Source organism: Bufo bufo, chromosome 1, assembly GCF_905171765.1.
Source record: "Bufo bufo chromosome 1, aBufBuf1.1, whole genome shotgun sequence".
NCBI classification, from domain to species: domain Eukaryota; kingdom Metazoa; phylum Chordata; class Amphibia; order Anura; family Bufonidae; genus Bufo; species Bufo bufo.
Genome location: NC_053389.1, coordinates 677,460,811 through 677,482,889, shown reverse-complemented (window position 1 = coordinate 677,482,889; position 22,079 = coordinate 677,460,811). Strand labels below are relative to the sequence as shown.

The following is a 22,079-nucleotide window of genomic DNA, read 5'->3' as shown; positions in this document are numbered from 1 at the left end:
CAGACTCTAACTAGCAAAAATGGGAAAGAACCCCTCCCCTTTCTTTAAACTAAGCAAACAAATAGAACCCAAAAAGGCGCTCTAGCCTCTACAGCGGGGTCCCACCAAATACACCCGAGTTACCAGGCCCGTGGGATCAAATTAGCACCTGCCGTCGAGGCTAAGCACCAGTGGTTAGCCTATCTACCCCAAACGTAGGGCGGTATCAGCAATAAATATATCTGTAGGAAATAACAGAGAACAATTTATATCGCACTTAGCAAATATACAAAGTATGCGACATACACCCACACCTCCTGCACCTCTAGAACATAAAGTATTGAACCCAATGCGAGATGACCCCTCCGTTTATGGTTGTAGGAGCCATTCTACTCTGCACATTGTAAACCACTTATAAGCTCACCAGCCATACTGTCACACATACCGACTGACACACCACACGCCCTCAATGGCGGTTGTTTAGATTATCACCGCATCTTCCGGCCATCAGTTTCCATCTGCTGCCAGCTGTCTCTCATGACGGTCCAGCCACTTCCTTGCCTCCTCTGGGTTGTCATGGAAAGTCGTAGTCCCCAAGGCCACTATCCGCAACTTGGCAGGGTATATCATGGAATACGCAACATTCAGGGACCGTAGACGTTTCTTTATGTCCAGGAATTTCGCTCTTCTATTTTGCACTTCCTGAGAGAAGTCTGGATATAGTGACACCTTATTTCCATCAATCGTAAGATCCATCAGCTCTCTGGCTTTTCTCAAAATAATGTCTCGATCTCTGTAGTGCAGTAATTTCACCAGTATGGGTTTCAGAGGCGCCCCCGGTGGTAGCGGTCGGGTAGAAACTCTATGAGCTCGTTCTACAGCAAAAAACTGCCTCCGCGCCAAATTAGTTTTTAAGCCAGGTTTCAAAAAATTCTGCCGGCTGATTCCCTTCAGCCTTCTCAGGTATGCCAATAATTCTAATGTTTCGGCGGGCCCGGTTTTCCAGGTCATCCTGTTTGGCGGCAATGTCATCCACCCGCCTGGCGTACTCTCTCGTATCTCTTTTCAGGGGGGGCAAGATATCCTCTACCGTACCCATTCTATCTTCTAAGGCCGTGGTGCTTTCTGCCAGTTTTCTCAAATCATGGCGAACAATAGTAACGTCTTCTTTGATGGCCCCTACTTGTTCAGTAAGATTAGTAAGCGACTTGCCACAGTTAGTTATGGCCAGCATTAAATCTTTCAGAGTAGGCTCGTCCATATCAGACTCTGTAGCCCCCATAGTGTTTGCATCAGCATCAGGGCACAGTGGAGAGAATCTATTAGTTTGGACGATAGGCTCCCCAGACGGCTCCTCCATTTCAGGATCAGAGTTTGTACATCCCCCTTCGCAGCCGCTTGCCTCTTTTGAGACCTTTTGCTCACCGCCACTGAAGAGGTCCTGGCAAACTTCTCCAGCCTGGAGCTGCGCCTCTGCTGTCCGGCACTGTCAGCCTGGAGTTGCTGAGCCAGCGCCATCTTGGATCTCCTTCTCCGCCACTCTCGTCCTTTTTTTTTTTTTTAGCTTCACGATCGCAGGACGCACGCTCTGGTGCAGTCCAGGGGTCAGCAGTAAGTTAAGGAGCCGAACTGAGGCTTTTATCTCTGGTTCAGTGTGGGTTTCAGGATGTTTGTCCCGTATGGTGCAGAGGAGCTCGGCCGGCGTGCTGCTGCTCACATGCTCTGCTTAGCTCCGCCCCCCAGGTTTGGCAAACCTAATGCATTGTGTATAGACAACGTAAGCATTGTTCGAGGTTTACATTACATGAATTGAGGGTGCACATTGTACCAGGATCTACATTATGGCATGAATGCTTTTTAGTATCAGACTCTCATTTTCCTTTTTATTTAGCATAAATTAATGGGAGCTGATGTGCAGTAACCCTGCAAGGTCACTACTAGGGATGAGCGAATCGACTTCAGATGAAACATCTGGCGTCGATTCGCATAAAACTTAGTTCTAATTCTGTAAGGAGCAGGAGCTCTGTACAGTATTAGAATGTATTGGTTCCGATGAGCCGAAGTTATTGCTTCGCGAAGTCTCGTGAGACTTCAAGCAATAACTTCATAAATTAATTTGTACTGTAAAAAAAACATTTTCCGAACTCTGGTTCAATTCCAAGGTACCACTTGGAACTGAACCCGAGTTCGGGAAAGTAATAACTTTGGCTCTTTGGAGCCAATACATTCTAATACTGTACGGAGCTCCTGCTCCGTACAGTATTAGAACAAGGTTTTATGCTCATCCCTAGTCACTACACTTCGGACAGAGCTGTGCTTTCGGATCCATTCAAAAGTGCTAGTTTCGGGACTGTGGTGGTGCGGAGGATAGATCATCAATATTAGCAGCGTGGAAAACCCAGTTAACCTACCTATTTAGAAAACAGGAGAACCCAGAGGAAACACACACACACAATTCCACCAAGGACCTCAGTGCTGCAAGCCAACAGTGCTAACCACTCAGCCACCTAATGTCACTCCTGTGACTCAGCCGAGAGTTAAAAGATTAATATAAATACAGCTGTCTCTTATCTTCAAGTATTAAGGCTGTGACCAGTGAACTGTACCACACAAGGCAGGTTCCCTGTATTTACACTGTACATGCTTCAGTACTAGGTATTTACTTATGTGATCCGCACTCGGAAGTCATGAAAAGATCTTTCAGATGCCTGCATACGTTGTAGTTTGCAAATAACTTGCATACCCTTTCAAGACATTGTTTAATTTCTGATTCATGGGTGGCATCCCTTTATCCAGATGACTTGTTTCAGTTCCGAGTTCCTAAGCTTTCTATAATATGACATAATGTAGCTTCCCGGCCCACCCACTTATCGCAGCTAGTTTTGGCATTGATTTATTATTTTAGTTTTTTTTTCATCCTTAATTTCCGAGTGCCCTAACTTTTAGTATTTTTACTTGGATATAAAGTTATATAACAGAAAGGCGGCTCTCCACTGGTTTTCTGGAAATAGGTGCTCTTGCCCAATATGACTCACCCTTGTCAATTATGTTAAATTTAGAAAATATAGTAATGAAGGGCAGGCACTCAATTTATGGGTTCATGAGAAAGTGAGATTTTATTTAGAGAATAATTTTAAAATACTGAACATTCATAAAACAATGATAACATTCTTGTAAAAATGGCAATAATTTTTCAACAGTTGATCACAATAACTATGTCACTTTTATAGCAGCACCTAGGTAATTTTATAACAGCAATTAAGTAGCAGCACTTGTTCACAGTAACAAAGATAATTTTGTAGCAGCAACTGGAATGGTTTTGTAGCAGCAGCTTGTTACAATAATGGTTTTTACAGCAGTTAATAGAGGGAATCTCTGTAGTTGATTGGTTTTAGCAATAGAAAAACTCTGATCGCAGCTGTAATGAGAAGTCAGCGTCCCTCGTGGTATGGCGGCGCCTCTGCTTGGTTCAGGTTCGCCCCTCCAGTATTCGGTTCGCTTTTATAATCAGCTGCCGGTGTTCCGCTTATATAGAAGTAGGTCAGTTTACCGTGGGTATCTCAGTGGTCCTGAGGAAGGAGCGAGTCTACGCTCCGAAACATGTTTGGGTGAACAAGCATACAAATCGAGGATCACAGCACTGGAGCGCTCCAAAGAGATACCCACTGTAAACTGACCTACTTCTATATAAGCGGAACACCGGCAGCTGATTATAAAAGCGAACCGAATACTGGAGGGGCGAACCTGAACCAAGCAGGGACGCTGACTTCTCATTACAGCTGCGATCAGAGTTTTTCTAAAGAATCAATATAAAGGTCGGTCTGTGCTTAATATCTATGCGGGACGCCGCATTAGGAGACAACCGTGAATAAAATCATCTCTTTCTATATAACAGAGGAACCACTGGCCACACAAAAAACGTGACTGTACTTAAAGGGTGCGTTCATCTGCACCGTTTAATAAAGGAGACATTGAGTTATTATTATCTCCAACAGCCACCATTATTAAATATCGGTGCCATGACATGCTGAGACTTTCTTATTGCACATATACTGCACGTTCTAAAGAATGAACTATTGCTAAAACCAATCAACTACAGAGATTCCCTCTATTAACTGCTGTAAAAACCATTATTGTAACAAGCTGCTGCTACAAAACCATTCCAGTTGCTGCTACAAAATTATCTTTGTTACTGTGAACAAGTGCTGCTACTTAATTGCTGTTATAAAATTACCTAGGTGCTGCTATAAAAGTGACATACAGTTGCAAGAAAAAGTATGTGAACCCTTTGGAATGATATGGATTTCTGCACAAATTGGTCATAAAATGTGATCTGATCTTCATCTAAGTCACAACAATAGACAATCACAGTCTGCTTAAACTAATAACACAAAAATAATTAAATGTTACCATTTTTTTATTAAACACACCATGTAAACGTTCACAGTGCAGGTGGAAAAAGTATATGAACTCTTGGATCTAATAACTGGTTGAACCTCCTTTGGCAGCAATAACTTCAACCAAACGTTTCCTGTAGTTGCAGATCAGACGTGCACAACAGTCAGGAGTAATTCTTGACCATTCCTCTTTACAGAACTGTTTCAGTTCAGCAATATTATTGGGATGTCTGGTGTGAATCGCTTTCTTGAGGTCATGCCACAGCATCTCAATCGGGTTGAGGTCAGGACTCTGACTGGGCCACTTCAGAAGGCGTATTTTCTTCTGTTTAAGCCATTCTGTTGTTGATTTACTTCTATGCTTTGGGTCGTTGTCCTGTTGCAACACCAATCTTCCGTTGAGCTTCAGCTGGTGGACAGATGGCCTTAAGTTCTCCTGCAAAATGTCTTGAAAAACGTAGGAATTCATTTTTTCTTCGATGATGGCAATCTGTCCAGGCCCTGACGCAGCAAAGCAGCCCCAAACCATGATGCCCCCACCACCATACTTCACAGTTGGGATGAGGTTTTGATGTTGGTGTGCTGTGCCTCTTTCCCCACACAGTGTTGTGTGTTTTCTTCCAAACAACTCAACTTTGGTTTCATCTGTCCACAGAATATTTTGCCAGTATTGCTGTGGAACATCCAGGTGCTCTTGTGCAAACTGTAAACGTGCAGCAATGTTTTTTTTTTTTTTGGATCGCAGTGGCATCCTCCCATGAAATCCATTCTTGTTTAGTGTTTTACGTATCGTAGATTCGCTAACAGGGATGTTAGAATATGGCAGAGACTTTTGTAAGTCTTTAGCTGACACTCTAGGAGTCTTCTTCACCTCATTGAGCAGTCTACGCTATGTTTTTGCAGTCATCTTTACAGGATGGCCACTTCTAGGGAGAGTAGCAGCAGTGCTGAACTTTCTCCATTTATAGACAATTTGTCTTACCGTGGACTGATGAACAGCAAGGCTTTTGGAGATACTTTTATAACCCTTTCCAGCTTTATGCAAGTCAACAATTCTTAATCGTAGGTCTTCTGAAAGCTCTTTTGTGCGAGGCATCATTCACATCAGGCAATGCTTCTTGTGAAAAGCACACCCAGAACTTGTGTGTGTTTTTTATAGGGCAGGGCAGCTGTAACAAACACCCCCTATCTCATCTCATTGATTGGACTCCAGTTGGCTGATACCTCACTCCAATTAGCTCTTGGAGATGTCATTAGTCTAGGGGTTCACATACTTTTTCCACCTGCACTGTGAATGTTTACATGGTGTTTTCAATAAAAACATGGTAACATTTAATTCTTTGTGTGTTATTAGTTTAAGCAGACTGTGATTGTCTATTGTTGTGACTTAGATGATCAGATCACATTTTATGACCAATTTGTGCAGAAATCCATATGATTCCAAAGGGTTCACATGCTTTTTCTTGCAACTGTAGATATGAGGGGTTATCTTTTATCAAAATAACTTGCGTAACAATTAACTTGTGTTTCAATCCAGCATTTCTTAGCTCTGCACCCAGTTTTGGCCTTTTATGTTGCGCTGCTTTTTTATATATTTGTTTTTCTGCCTTTTGAGACACTGATCCTATTTTTACATTGAGAACCAGTTTTTTGGTGAACAAGTTGTATTTTTTTAGATGTTCCATTTTGAAGTACATGTAAGGTAATGAAAAACTTTTAATTGTTTTTTGGGAGGGAATAGAAAAAAAACTGCAATTCTCCAATTACTACGGTAATTTTAGTTTTTACTGTATTCACCATGAGGTATAAATGACAGTTGAACTTTATTCTGTGGGTCGATACAGTCAAGGTGGTACGAAACTTATGCAATTTTTTATGTTTTGCTACTATTGCACAAAATAAAAATATTCTATATTCTGATATCTGTATCTTTTTTTTTTTTTTTTTTTTTTATATGATCACCAATTCAGCTGTGTGAGGACTTGTCTTTTTACAGAATGAGTTGACATTGTTGATACCATTTTTGGGTTTCATGCAACGTGTTGTGTGGTTTTTTTTTGGGGGGGGGGGGGAGACCAGATGAACACAAACATTAATTATTGCATTGTTGTGTTTGTTTGTTTTTCTACATTATATTTTTTATGCAGTTTAAATAGTGTGATAAAATTTGTAGTTCAGGTCATTTAAGGGGTTCTCCTGGAAAGAAAATGAAAATACTTAAATATAATGTATTCCCAAATACCTTTCATTAGTTACAATGCATCGTTTTGTCTGGGGAGCATTCATTAGGAGAAATAAAATGGCCTCCGTCCTATTAGTACACACAGAACCTGTCCTAATCACGCAGCAGGACAAGTTACTTTAGAGCACTGAGCTGCCTCATCCTACGCTTTGCTCTGCTTGTCGGGGATTCTAATCCTGAATACAGCTGATAAGATCTTCAACTGAATCTGTGTAGGAATAGTTCATGAGGAGACATGAAGTACAGAGAGGACGGGCTGTGGTAATGGAGACTGCATACAAGTGCTGCTGCTCATTATCCACATCCTCATCTCCTCTCTGTACTTCATGTCTCCTCATGGTCTCCATACCTACAGATTCAGCTAAAGATCTTATCAGCTGTATTCAGGATCATAATCTCTGACATGCAGAGCAGAGAGGAGGATGAGGCAGCTCTTTACCTCAGTGCTCTGAAGTAACTTGTCCTGCTGTGTGATTAGGACAGGTTTTGTGTGCACCAATAGGACAGTGGCCATTTTATTTCCCCTGATGATTGCTCCCTAGAGCAAATGAGCCATTATAACTAATGAAAGGTATTTGGGAATACGTTTATAGTAAAGTAATATTTAAGTATTTTTCAGTAATGTTTACTTTATGAATTCAGGGAGATCCCTTTTAAAGGAAAACTACTGTATTTGTAGTTTTTCTTTTTTTGTGATATATATTTTTTTTCTATTTCATTCTCAAATCACAATCTATTAAACTTTTTTTTTTTTACACTTCTTTTTTTTTTATATTATTTTTTAGTCCCACTGTTGGACTTAAATGGCAGATTGCTGTCCCTGTAACACATGGACATGCCACTCCCCCCATATTGAAAGCATTCTTGGTTTAAGGAATCCCAGCCTGGCCGATGTGCTTTTAGCATGCAATTTGTTTAAGACCTCTTGCACATGAACGTTGTGTGCCTGTGGCTGTTTTGCGGGCCGCATACGGCAGGTCCGCAATCCACAGGCACCGGCCCGTGTGCACTCCTCATCACTGATGCGGACCTGTTCACTTGAATGGGTCCGCAATCACGGAGATGCGGAACGGAAGCACGGATCGGAACCCCACGGAAGCACTACGGAGTGCTTCTGTGGTGTTTCTGTCCGCACCACAAAAAAATAGAACTTGTTCTATATTTTATTTATTTATTTTATTTTTTGTGCGGACGGATCACGGACCCATTCAAGTTGAATGGGTTTTGATCCGTCCCGGCCACCGCACGGACGTTGCCTGTGCATTGGGGACTGCAAATTGTACGGAACGGATGCATAACATTCGTGTGAAAGAGGCCTAACGCTGTATGGAATAGCATGGAATCCTGTAAAAAATCTTTTTTTTCTACAGTGGTACCCTACGGGTAATGTTTGTCCATTCATTTGGCATAATGCATGCCAGAACCTTTATACAGTCCTGATCAAAAGTTTAAGACCACTTCAAAAATGGCAAAAAATCATATTTAGCATGGCTGGATCTTAACAAGGTTCCAAGTAGAGCTTCAACATGCAACAAGAAAAAATGGGAGTGAGACCAAACATTTTTTGAGCATTCAATTTAATGAAAACAACGAATAAACAAAACAGGCTGTTTTTCAGCTGATCAAAAGTTTAGGACCACACCTCCAACTTCCAAACATGAACCCAGTAATGAGTAGCTCCGCCGTTATTGTTTATCACTTCAAAAATTCGTTTTGGCATGCGTTTCCATGAGGTGAGTGGGAACATTTCTCCAAGTGGTGAAGACTGCCGCACGAAGGCCATCTACTGTCTGGAACTGTTGTCCATTTTTGTAAACTTCCCTTGCCATCTATCCCCAAAGGTTCTCAATTGGATTTAGATCAGGGGAACATGCAGGATGGGCCAAAAGAGTGATGTTATTCTCCTGGAAGAAGTCCCTTGTCCTGCAGGCATTGTGTACTGTAGCGTTGTCCTGTTGAAAAACCCAGTCGTTACCACACAGACGAGGGCCCTCAGTCATGAGGAATGCTCTCTGCAACATCTGGACATAGCCAGCGGCCGTTTGACGCCCCTGCACTTTCTGAAGCGCCATTGTTCCACTGAAGGAAAAAGCACCCCAGACCATTATGGCGCCCACTCCACTTTGGCGCGTAGAAAACATCTCAGGTGGGATCTGCTTGTCATGCCAGTAACGTTGGAAACCATCAAGGTTAAATTTTTTCTCAACAGAGAATAAAACTTTCTTCCACCTTTTGAATGTCCCATGTTTGGTGCTCTCTTGCAAAGTCCAAACGAGCAGTTCTGTGGCGTTCAAGGAGACGAGGTCTTTGAAGACGTTTTTTGTTTTTGAAGCCCTTCAGTCTCAGATGCCGTCTGATGGTTATGGGGCTGCAGTCAGCACCAGTAAGGGCCTTAATTTGGTTTGAGGATCATCCAGTGTCTTGACGGATAGTCAATTGGATCCTCTGGCTCAGTGCTGATGAAATTTTTTTGGGTCTTCCACTTGACTTTTTTGTTCCATAACCCTCAGGATCATTTAAGAAATTCCAAATGACTGTCTTACTGCGTCCCACCTCAGCAGCGATGGCCCGCTGTGAGAGACCCTGCTTATGCAGTTCAACAACCCGACCACGTTCAAAAAGGGAGAGTTTTTTTTGCCTTTGCCATCACAACGTGTGACTACCTGACAGAAAATGACAATGAATCCACATCTTTGCACAGATTTGGCCTTTTAAAGGCATGTGATCCTAAAATTTGGATCCGCTGAAAAAACAGCCTGTTTCAGTTTATTCGTTGTTTTCATTAAATTGAATGCTCAAAAAATGTTTTGTCTCACTCTCATTTCTTCTTGTTGCATGTTGAAGCTCTACTTGGAACCTTGTTAAGATCCAACAATGTAAAATAAGATTTTTTGCCATTTTTCAAGTGGTCTTAAACTTTTAATCAGGACTGTATATACCACCTAAGTATAGCACTGATTAAAGGCTCACACGCATTGTGAATAAAGCCTAATATTAATGCACACTTGAAAAACAGAGATTTAGAACATGGGTAATCTCCATTTTTCTTGAAGCCTCTTTACAGAACTAGTGTTTATAGTATTCCTTGCTAATTACACACATTGACTAAATTATTACACACATCGTGGGCCCGGGCGGCCCCTAGACTGCACCCTTGTTTCAAGTGGCAAGTCCAAGTGTGGCGGTAACCATGGTGTAATAGCATGCTATCCGCTGTAAGTACCAATGCTGCTAATAACCACTAAAATCAGATGTAACTTGTGTCAGACCTCTAATGTCTGATAGCACTGCCTGTCCCATATTTACTGTAAAGTTTGCTTGCATATGCAGTGTCATGGTACAAATTTCATAACCCAGAAGTGTACTGACAGGTTACAGAACTTAATAGTATTTCTTTTCCTTTTGAAGGAAAATGCAGACTTGAAACGATCCCTACTAGAGACACAGACAAACATCTCGCTACTACAGACTGATCTGGACAGGTTTAAAAATGACTTTGCTGATCAACAAGCACATCATGAAAGGTGAGGAACGAACGGAAATTAATTATTTTACATTAATCAAAAGTACGGTTTTATCTGGTTACCATGGTAATCACAAAAAATGTATAGGAAAAAGAAATGGGGATAAAAGAGCTGAACACCTACATTGCTCCATCTATAGTAAAAGGTTGCTCCAAATGTAAAAATAATACTGCCAGCAAATATGCAATGAAAAAGAAACTACATTACTCATCTGTTCACCTGCCGCTATAGTGCTGATGCCTCCATAGTCCCCTGCAGCAATGGCATGTCACCTATGAGGCCCCTGATTGGTTGTTAGCATGTAAACAAAGGAAACCATGAAATCAGTAGCGCTAGAATGATCTAAAGTTTAGGCCTCATATTTTATTTATTTTTTTACAAACGGATCTGCAAAATACGGATACCAGCCGTGTGCATGCTGCATTTTTCCCGTGCTCCTTAGTAGAAATGCCTATTCTTGTCTGCAAAACGGACAAGACTAGTACGTGTGCTATAATTTGCAGGATGGACATGATGCGGATAGCACACAGATGACATCTCTGTGCTGTCTGCATTTTTTGCAGTCACATAGAAATGAACATGGACCAAAAATAGTCGTGTACATAAAGCCTTAAAGAGGACCTTTCACCGATCCTTACATTGTGAACGAAGTATCATGACATAGACAGCGGCGCCCAGGGATCTCACTGCACTTACTATTATCCCTGGGCGGCGCACCGTTCTCCTGTTATGTCCTCCGGTATGTTCGGGGACTTGGTTATAGTAGGTGGAGACTTAGGGGCGTCTCCTTCTCCTAGACTGTAGCACTGGCCAATCGCATCGCAGAGCTCACAGCCTGGGAGGTTTTTTCTCCCAGGCTGTGAGCTCTGCGCTGCGATTGGCCAGCGCTACAGCCTAGGAGAAGGAGACGCCCGCAGAACAAGGGCAGACTCCGCCTACTATAACCAAGTCCCCGAACATACCGGAGGACATAACGGGAGAACGGAGTGGCGTCCAGGGATAATAGTAAGTGCAGTGAGATCCCTGGGCGCCGCTGTATATGTCATGATACTTAGTTCACAATGTAAGGATCGGTGAAAGGTCCTCTTTAAGAGTTTTTTGTCCATATTCTGCAGCGAATGTCGAGGACAAGTTAGTTTATTTCCAAAATAATTCTGCAAAAAAATTGGGGGGGAATTGGGCAAAGAGGAGGACAGGTTTACAACTAAAATATAACTTTGCCCTTCTGTAGTTTTATACAGTGTGTGTATACAAGGTAGTGCCCTGTGAACGGTGTGTTAGGAAGCTGCTTCATTACTGCATTCCCATAATTTACAGAGTAAGGCCTCATGCACACGACCGTTCCTTTTTTTTTTTTTTGCGGTTTGCAAAACGCGGATCCCTCAAAAAACTGAAGCCGCCCGTGTGCCTTCCGCAATTTGCGGAACGGAACAGGCGGCACATTGTAGAAATGCCTATTCTTGTCAGCAAAACGGACAAGAATATTTCATGTTATATTTTTTTTTGCGGGGCCACGGAACGTAGCAAAGGATGCGGACAGCACACGGAGTGCTGTCTGCATCTTTTGTGGCCCCGTTGAAGTGAATGTGTCCGCACCCGAGACGTAAAAACTGCGGCTCGGATGCGGACCCGAACGACGGTCGTGTGCATGAGGCCTAATCCACACCAATTAATTTAACAAAATGATGCAAACACAAAACAGTATAATTTGGTTTCTTATGTTGCAAGTGCACTAATTAAAAAAGGGATTATTTAGGATATATGTTGTGGAGCTGACAAAGTTTGCATCTTCTGCTTTCCAGAGGAAAAGAAAAACATAACATTATCTGCCTTTAGGCATGTTATCCCTTAAGCTGGCCATACACTGGAGATTTTAGCTGGCCAAAACCCCATGATGTGAACACGCATAACAGACTTAAACCAAATGCAGTGGGAAAGTTGATCTGTCATGTTTAGTTAGTTTGTTTAAAGGGGTTCTCATTAGAGACAACACCTTTCAGATTGAAGCCACTTTGGTGATCCGCAGATTCCCAACACCCTTGGCAAACAGCTGATTTTGCTGCTGGCAGCTGGCCACCGGGAAATGTAGTATTGTATGGAAAACAGGTAATACATGGACAGTTGAAGTATACCAGAATGGACGCCATTCTTACAAATGCTCATGGGAGGGGATTGCCCTCTATGAGGTCTATGTGTCCTAACAGAGCATATGGACAGCTGTTGTAAAACTAGAACTCCCACCATGCCCTCCTGTAGGCTGTCTGGGAATGCTGGGAGTTGTAGTTTTGCAACAGCTGGAGGGCCGCAGGTTGAGCATCCCTGGACAAGGGTTCTCTTCACTGTTCAACCTGTTCCTTGCTGGGAGTCAGATGTCCGCTGATCTGATATTGAAGACCTATAATAAGAATAGGCCATCAATACAAAAATCCTGGAGAACCCCCTTTAAAGGACAATTATCATTGTGGTAACACTTCCAATAATTGCCTGCTCAGTCAGCCCATGTAAAGGGGCCGTTACACTGCAAATGCGATCAGTCACTGATAAAACTTTAAATGTGTTTTTTGCTGAATCTTTCCCCCATAAAACTATATACAGTAAATCTGCTCAGCTGCTCTATAACCTGCAGACTGCATTGCGTTTTCAAGGTGACAGGTTCTCTTTAATATACCTGGCTTCTCTAAAGCCAGTCCTAAGAAATCCTTGTGTTGTCTTTGTAACATCAAAGGTTAGAGAAGCTTTAACAGGACTGCAGTGTAATCTGTCTAGACTCTGCTTTTGGTAATGACATACGTTTAACTTTAGAATGTAACTATTGTCTCCACGTAAAACAGAGAAAAATTACTGCTGAAATCCATCATAGACGAGAGCACAGGATACAGCAACCAGATTCAGTTACTGAAGTGAGTAGAGTGATTTTATATCTAGAATTATGCATCATTCATATTTTATTAATAATAAGATAGGATTCTACTGGCATATTCTTTAACCAGGAGCTATACTTTTTTTTTTTTTTTTTTTTTTTTTGCTGGGCAAGTTGTAGTTTTTACCTTTTGGGGTACACTTGACTTAGGCTATTTTCACACTTGCATTTACATTTTCCGGTATTGAGATCCATCCGTTTTGTCCGCATTCATTGTCAATGGGGTCAAAACGTAACTGGACAGACCGAAATGCTCCAAAATGCATTCCTTTCCGTTTGGTTGCGTTCCCGTACTGGAGAGCAAACCGCAGCTTGCCGCGGTTTTCTTTCCGTCGTGGGATGCGGAGCAAAACTGATATGGCCTGACCCAGAATGCAAGTCAATGGGGACAGATCCGTTTTCTCAGACACAATTGACTTTCAATGGAGTTCATGATGGATCCGTCTTGGCTATGTAATTGCACTAAGCATAAACAAGACTAGTTACAAATTGGTACAGAAGGAGAGAAGGCCCTGCCCATGAGGCCTACAATCTACATGGTATGGGAGAAGGACACAGTAGGTGCGGGTGAAGTTGGTCATGGCGGTATAGAGGCAGCAGGGTCACTGGTTGTAGGCTTGTTTGAAGAGGTGGGTTTTTAGGTTTCTTTTGAAGGATTCCACTGTCGGTGAGAGTCTGATCTGTTGGGGTAGCGAGTTCCAGAGTGTGGGGGATGCACAGGAGAAATCATGAAGGAGATTGTGGGAAGAGGTGATAAGGAGAGAAGGAGGTCTTGTGAGGATCGGAGAGTGCGTGTGGGGATGTATCGGGAAAGTAGCTCAGAGATGTAGGGAGGGGACAGGTTGTGGACGGCCTTGTAAGTATTTGTTAGTATTTTGAACTGAATTCACTGGGCAATGGGGAGCCAGTGAAGGGATTGGCAGAGGAGTAACGGGGTGAGAGGTGGATTAGTCAGGCAGCAGAGTTGAGGATAGATTGGAGGGGTGCGAGAGTGCTAGATGGAAGGCCACAGAGGAGAATGTTGCAGTAGTCTAGGTGGGAGATGATGAGGGCATGTACAAGCATTTTTGCAAATTCAAAGTTAAGGAAAGCGCGGATGCGGTAGATGTTTTTGAGTTGGAGGCGGCAGGTGGTGGAAAGGCCTTGGATGTGCGGTCGGAAGGAGAGGGCAGAATCCAAGGTCATTCCAAGACAACGGACTTGGTTGACTGGGGAGAGTGTGCAGCCTTTTGATCGTGACAGATAGGTTTGTTGGGGAGGTTGAGCATGATGTGGTAAAGTTGATGAATTCTGTTTTATCGCTGTTAAGTTTTTAGAAAGCGAGAAGAGAAGAAGGATGATATAGTAGATAGACATTGTGGGATTCTGGATAATAAGGTGGTGGTGTCTGGACCAGAGAGGTAGATTTGTGTGTCATCAGCGTAGGAGCGTTACTGAAAGCCATGGGACTATATGAGATGTCCCAGGTCAAAAGTGTAAATAGAGAAGAGCAGGGGTCCTAGGACAGAGTCTTGCGGGACACCAACAGAGAGGGAATGAGACTAGGAGGTGGTGTGAGAGTGGGAGACGCTAAACGTCCAGTCTATGATGTATGATGTGGTCCAGGAGAGGGCCGGGTCAGTGATGCCAAGAGATGAGAGTTTGCAACAGAAGGGAGTGGTCAACAGTGTCAAAGGCAGAGGACAGGTCAAGGAGAAGGAGGACAGAGTAATGTTTTTTGGTTTTGGCTGTTAGGTCATTAGTGACTTTGGTAAGGGCAGTTTCAGTTGAGTGGTGGGGACAGAAGCCAGATTGTAGCCGGTCAAAGAGGGAGCAGGAGGAGAGGCGAGAGGACAGTTCCGAATGGACATGTTCAAGTAGCTTTGAGGCATATGGAAGAAGTGATATGGGGTGATAACTGGACAAAGAAGATGGGTCAAGTGAAGGCTTTCTGAGGATGGGTGTAATGGTAGCATGTTTAAAAGCAGAGGGGAAGACACCAGAGGTTAGTGATAGGTTGAAGAGATGAGTTAGGGCTGGGATAAACACTGTGGTGAGGTTAGGGATGAGGTGGGATGGGTAATATCTTTGTCAGGAGCTTCTCTATGGCTTTGAGGTTTATTGCATGTCTCTGCTTTACCCTGCAGTGAGGCCAACAAGTTTCTGTTTGACAATAATGACAGCATGCGGTTTGCTTTAGCGAACGTTGAAAATGAAAAGAAAAGGGTGAGTTGTGTCCAGTGAGTGGCTGAACCAGGTAATATGAAGCTGCACAGAGACTGATTCCAGGTTCTGTCAATGTCTACTTCCAGGGGCGTAGCTAAAGGCTCATGGGCCCTAGGGCAAGATTTCAGGTTGGGCCCCCTTTCCCTCACTGCTTTGTGGCCAGGGGCCAAAAATTGAAATGGCACCTCCCCCATGCCAAATTCTTGACCTAACCCCTTCCCTCCTGCCAGACATGTAACTTGACCAGGATGCACTTTCTATAATACTGGTGTCGTCTTATGCGGCACAAGGGTCCTCAGGCTCCTGGACCCGGTAGCGACTGATACCTCTGCACCCCCAAAAGCTACGCCCCTGTCTACTTCGCATCTTGCCTTATCAGTCTGCAATAAATATGACTATACACATATCACATGGATCATATCCGCGGCCTCTATTACCATTTATATTATAGTGAAGGTAGCATGTTTATATTATACAAGTGTCATTTGTCTCTAGTTTGGTTTTATATCCAGTTAGGATTTCAGTGTCAATATCTTAGTGATATTGACCATACTGACATTACGTAGGGCAGTTGTCCACAACTCCAGACAAATAATCATAAGAATTTCATCCAGTAGGTTACAGGTTTAACCTTTTAAGTGGATTTCTGGCTAGTATGTAAAATATATATGAAGTACGTTCACATACGGCAGATTTGTTGCAGGGATTTCGACGACTGTCCCATCCATCTAGATCAGGCGGACATAAACCCCTCCTTTCAGAGCCCCATCAGGAATGGATTTTCCAATCTGCCATGTGTGAACATACCTTTTAAAGTTTGGTTTCTTGTGACATTTACAGGTATGAGGAAGTAAGCCTTGTTATAAATAGAATCATTTTATTTCTGTCATTGTGACAACCGTTTACTTCTTTTTGTTTCAGCATTCCTCCCCTAATCCTCCAAAGAGCGCTCCTGTGATTACCTACAGCAGGTAGGCTGGAAATTTATAGCGCACAATAGAAGCTTAGTTAACAGAAAATATATGTATGAACTGCTGAATTTAATCTGTTAAAGGGTTTTTACCAAGACTTTTATACTGATGACCTATCCTCTGCATAGAAATATTTGTATCAAGGACAGCACCAACGTCCCACCTTTCGGAAGTGTAACTGTCACCAGCGATTAGACTCCTTCCTGCTGAAATTAATAGGAATAAAATAAAATTATGACCAGCGTCTTCCTTGTGCAAGTTTCTTTATTCCCGATCAGCACAGCAAATTTTATTCCTATCCTCTACATAGGTAATCAGTGGGGGTCCTACACAGGACCCCCGCCAATCAGCCGGTTGAGAAGGCATCGGCTCTAGTTTTCTCTCAGCTCAACAAGCACAGTGCCCTACATTGTATAGCAGATGTGCTTAGTTAACAGCTCAGCTCCATTCACTTCAGTGGGGCTGAGCTGCACCTAGGCCAAGTGACCGATGAACGTGTCGTAACATGGCCTAGTCTACTGCGAGCGGCAGTGCCATCTCAAACAGCTGATCAGCAAGGGTCCCAGGTGTCTGCCTCCCACCCCTCAAATACTGACTACCTTTCCAGGGGATAGGTTGTCAGTATTAAAGTCTTGGAAAACCCCTTTAATGCCCTAAGGTTGGGTTGCCATTTGTTTATACAGTGTTTGAAGCCAGGAGTGGATTCAATATTTCAGCTTCTTTCCTTTTATACATGTCCTACTTTTATGATAGACTAACATTTCAGGATTTTTATTTTATTTTTAAACAAATACCTTTTTGAAGCTATATTCTCTGTATTATTCCAATGCATCTAGATTGAAAAATTTGCCCAGATTTACTAGTATTCTTTGCTAAAAATCTGTCAAAAACATACACAGATTGGTGCAATTTGGCACATGTAGAATTTCTACCCTTGTTTGACATACTAGAGAAGGGATAGGCCTTAGCTGATGCTCCATTTTCTGCCACAATTCTGCTTTAAAAATCAGTAATAAAGTAAGTCAACTGTCCGTTAGTATGGAGTCAGATAGTGCCTATACCTGCATCAGGTTTATCATTCAGCCCCTGTGATAAATCTGCTCTCTAGACAGCCTGTCTGAATTTGCACCATCTATAGGATTAGTAAATCTGGGCCATAGAGGGCAGTTTATCACATCCTGCACTCTAGAATTCTGGCTTCTAAAAAGTTGTAAAATAGGGCCTTGCAAATTTCGGAGCTTGGTTACTTAGATTTATCACTGTGACTTTCAAAAAATAAAATATCACAAGAAAGGTGTAATCTTGCTCCTGTAGGGGGTGACATAGAAAAACCGGAGTAAAGCTAGTTTCACACTAGCGGCAAGGGACTCCGCTAGTACAATATGTCGTACTTTAATTCCGGCCTCCTCTCGGCATGCGCTGCCGTGCTTCCGCCGGAACTCCGCCCCGCTCCCATTATAGTCAGTGGGGCTGGAGCGGTAGTCCAGGGGCACGTGTGCACTAGCGGCAGCAGGGATCCGAAAGGCTGTTCACCCGCCGGACCAGCCTGCCAGAGTTTCTTGCCGCTAGTGTGAAACTAGCCTAACATTTCTAGACAAAAGTGTCCTATTTAAAAATACACCAAATTTTATCAAACGCTTGACATTTGATAAACTTAGCAAAAATTATTCCAATGCAGATGCAAGAAAAGCTGACTTAAAAAGTTACCCTCCTGATAAATTACCCCCATAGGTATATATAGGAACCGTGTACAAAAGTGGCTTTATAATTAAGACTTTTTGCAAAGTTGCTTCATTTTACATTAATTGAAATAACAAAAAATATGAACACCTAACAGTCCACAACATGTGGTGGGGAATTTAGGAAGGTTCTAGTGCAGAAAAGGCACACATTTTGATGCAAGTACTGTTTTGCTCAAAAATGTTATACTTTTTTCCCGTTTCCTATAACCTTGCCACATTTGGAAATAAAGGCCGGGTAGTGGGTGTATTTCCTGCAGCAGAAAGAATATACAGTGCCTTGCAAAAGTATTCACTCCCTTGACTTTTTTCGTATTTTGGTGCCTCACAACCTGGAATTAACATGGATTGTTTGAGGATTTGCATAATTTAATTTACAGAACATGCCCACAACTTTGAAGATGTTTTATTTTTTATTGTGAAGCAAACAATAAATTAGGACAAAATACCACAAAAGTCAATTTGCATAACTATTCACCGCCCTAAAGTCAATTATTTGTACAGCCACCTTTTGCGGCAATCACAGCTCCAAGTCGCTTTGGATAAGTCTCTATGAGCTTGCCACATCTTACCACTAGGATTTTTGCCCATTCCTCCTTGCAAAACTGCTCCAGCTCCTTCAAGTTAGATGGTTTGAGCTTGTGAACAGCAATCTTTTAAGTCTGACCATAGCTTTTCTATTGGATTGAGATCTGGGCTTTGACTAGGCCATTCCAACACATTTACATGTTTCCCCTTAAATCACTCAAGTGTAGCTTTAGCAGTGTGTTTGGGGTCATTGTCCTGCTGGAAGGTGAACCTCCGTCCTAGCCTTAAATCACACACAGAGTGGTACAGGTTTTGCTCAAGAATATCCCTGTATTTAGCATCATCCATCTTTCCCTCAACTCTGACCAGTTTCCCAGTCCTGACTGCTGAAAAACATCCCCCCAGCATGATGCCACCACCACCATGTCTCACGGGGGATGGTGTTCTTTGGGTGATGTGATGGGTTGTTTTTGCGCCAGACATAGCGTTTTCTTTAGCCGAAAAGTAAAATTTTAGTATCATCAGACCAGAGCACCTTCCTCCTACATTTTGGGAGTCTCCCACATGCCTTTTGGCAAACTCACAACATTCCTTTTTGTTTTTACCTTGATAGTAATGGCTTTCTTCTGGCCACTCTGCCATAAAGCCTAACTCTATGGCGCGTACGGCTTATTGTCATCCTATGTACAGATACTCCAGTCTCTGCTGTGGAACTCTGCAGCTCCTCCAGGGTTACCTTAGGTCTCTGTGCTGCCTCTCTGATTAATGCCCTTCTTGCCCGGTCCGTGAGTTTTGGTGGGCGGCCGTCTCTTGGCAGGTTTGCTGTTGTACTATGGTCTTTCCATTTGGTTATGATAGATTTGATGGTGCTCCTGGGGATCATCAAAGATTTGGATATTTTTTTTATAACCTAACCCTGACTTGTACTTCTCAACAACATTGTCCCTTACTTGTTTGGAGAGTTCCTTGGTCTTCATGGCAGTGTTTGGTTAGTGATGCATCTTGTTTAGGTGTTGCAGCCTCTGGGGCCTTTCAGAAAATGTGTGTATATGTAATGACAGATCATGTGACACTTAGATTGCACACAGGTGGACATCATTTCACTAATTATGCGACTTCTGAAGGTAATTGGTTGCACCAGAGCTTTTTATAGGCTTCCTAACAAAGGGGGTGAATACATACACACATGCCAATTTTCTGTTTTCTATTTCTAAACAATAGTTTTAGTTATATATTTTTATTTCACTTCACCAACTTAGACTATTGTGTTCTGATCCATCACATAAAATTCAGATTAACAAAACATTGAACTTAAGGGCTGTAATGTAACAAAATACGAAAAAAGTCAATGGGGGTGAATACTTTTGCAAGGCACTGTACAGTATAAGGGGTTCCTACTATACATTTGCTAATAGCAAAAAAAAAATCATTGTGTAGGTCGACAAAACCTTTAAGTGTTTAGAAAAAGTGCTTTAAGCCATATACATGGACCATGGGCATGCCCCCACTCTATGCACCCTTGCTCCTCCTGCTTCCTCTGCCAGTTCCTCCTTCTCCTTGATTGACAAGGCCTGGTTCTGCATAGTCATCTCATCTGGACCTGTCAATCAAAAGGAGATGGAGGTGCTGTTAGAGGAAGCAGAAGGAGCAAGGGTGCACGGAGTGGCTTGGGGCCCGCCCTCAGTGCACTTAACTGCTAATTTTGCATATGGATTAAAAGTACTTTTTCTCGGGTGGGCGTGGTCAGCAGCGCATGGAGTGAGTTGCGCTTTTGCACAGCTCCGGCGCTACAGATCTGTGACAGCGGCTCTCAGCACAACTTCTCTGCTCAAAACCCACCTATACAGAGGGAAGATCTTCCTGACACACCCGGAGAGGACCAAAACCCGGAAAAATGCAGCCACGAGCAAGTTAACTGAGTTCTTCTCTGCAACAAGCGCTTCACAAGATGGCAGCTGTGACGCGCTGCGAGGCCCTAAAGAAACAGCGCGGGCAGCGAGTTCTCCTGCAGGTACTCAACCGAGCTTCTCTCCTGCACAAGGGCCCTTAATACAATACCCTACTTCGTCCCCCAACGGCTATGGGGTATATATACCTGACACCCTGCAGGGAACAAATATGGCAACGCCACATGTCAGCCACGAATCCTCTCCGGGACTGTACTATGTAAACGCTGGGAGGACCCAAGCACAAGTAGCGTCACTGGATCAGTATTATGGGGAATGCTCCACTGTAATATACCCACAACAATTTACCAATATTAATAACACTGGTAATGATAGACCAGTTACTGAATCGTTTCTGACATGAGGTCATCTTTGCAAGCAGACCTTCGTGCTATGTTAACTCCTCTACAGAAGGAGATATCCTAATGAGCTGGTTGACACTACAAATGAAAAAGATGAAGAGCTAGCAACATTACGTGCAAAAGTGATAGATTTGGAAGACAGGTCTCGTCGCAATAATATAAGATTTTGCAGGATTCCGGAAGTGGTGAAACCTGACCAACTGCACAAAATTTTTTACAGACTTTTTTTACGGTTGTTACCCACAGTATCTCAAACTGAGCTCTTTATCGATAGAGGTCACAGCATACTGAAACCTAAAAGATTACCAGCAGACATCCCTAGGGATGTCATAGCACGCATTACTTTCTATCATATCAAAGAAAACCTCGTGGCTGCTGCTCGCAACAATCCGGGTAGCAGAAAGATTTTGCTCCATTTCGCTCTATACGGACTTGTCTGCAGCCACTCAGTAGACGACGGGAATTCCAGGAAGCTACAAAAATCCTGAGAGCGCACAGAATTCTGTATAGCGTTATTCTTTTCCGGCATTGAGTTCCGTCTTAGGGGCTCAATACCGGAAAAGAACTGATCAGTTTTATCCTAATGCATTCTGAATAGAGAGCAATCCATTCAGGATGTCTTCAGTTCAGTCTTTTTGACTTTTCAGGATGGAGATAATACTGCAGCATGTTGCGGTTTTATCTCCATCCAAAATTCCAGAAAACTTGCCAGAATGCCAGATCCAGCATTTTTTCCCATTGACATGCATTAATGCTGGATCCGGCCCAGAGTGTTCCGGCAAAACAGATCCGGCATGCTCAGACCGCAAAAAATTTGAAAAAATTAAATGTCGGATCCGTTTTTCCAGATGACACCGGAGAGACGGATCCGGCATTTCAATGCATTTGTCATACGGATCAGGATCCTAATCCGTCTGACAAATGCCATCAGTTTGCATACGGTTTGACGGATTCGGCAGGCAGTTCTGGTGACGGACCTGCCTGCCCAAATCCTCTGCCGCAAGTGTGAAAGTACCCTAAATTGTTGATATCAAGAGAAGGAGGCAAATTGGTGGTATCCACCCCATCAGAAGTTCTGCAATTGATCTCTAACTGGAATTTATCTGTACCTCTTGGATCTGCGACACCATCAAAACCTGCGTCGCCTACGCACTTAGAAGAAGAATGGACCACAGTCAGGCAGAGGAATTCTCCAAATGACTGAACAATATTGTGAGCAAATAAGCCTTCCTCATTTTATTTTATTTTTTCCCCTTAGGGAATAAT

At 42.9% G+C, this 22,079-nt stretch overlaps 1 protein-coding gene across 1 annotated transcript in view; it reads left to right on the top strand.

Annotated features, from left to right (window-relative positions):
- The window catches only part of LOC120985893 (ras and EF-hand domain-containing protein-like), a 70,243-nt gene that overhangs the window by 26,127 nt on the left and 22,037 nt on the right, over positions 1-22,079 (top strand). The window contains exons 6-9 of the mRNA XM_040414105.1: positions 10,027-10,142; positions 12,974-13,042; positions 15,189-15,267; positions 16,189-16,238. Coding sequence (XP_040270039.1) covers positions 10,027-10,142; positions 12,974-13,042; positions 15,189-15,267; positions 16,189-16,238 — 314 coding nt within the window. The remainder of the gene's footprint in view (positions 1-10,026; positions 10,143-12,973; positions 13,043-15,188; positions 15,268-16,188; positions 16,239-22,079) is intronic.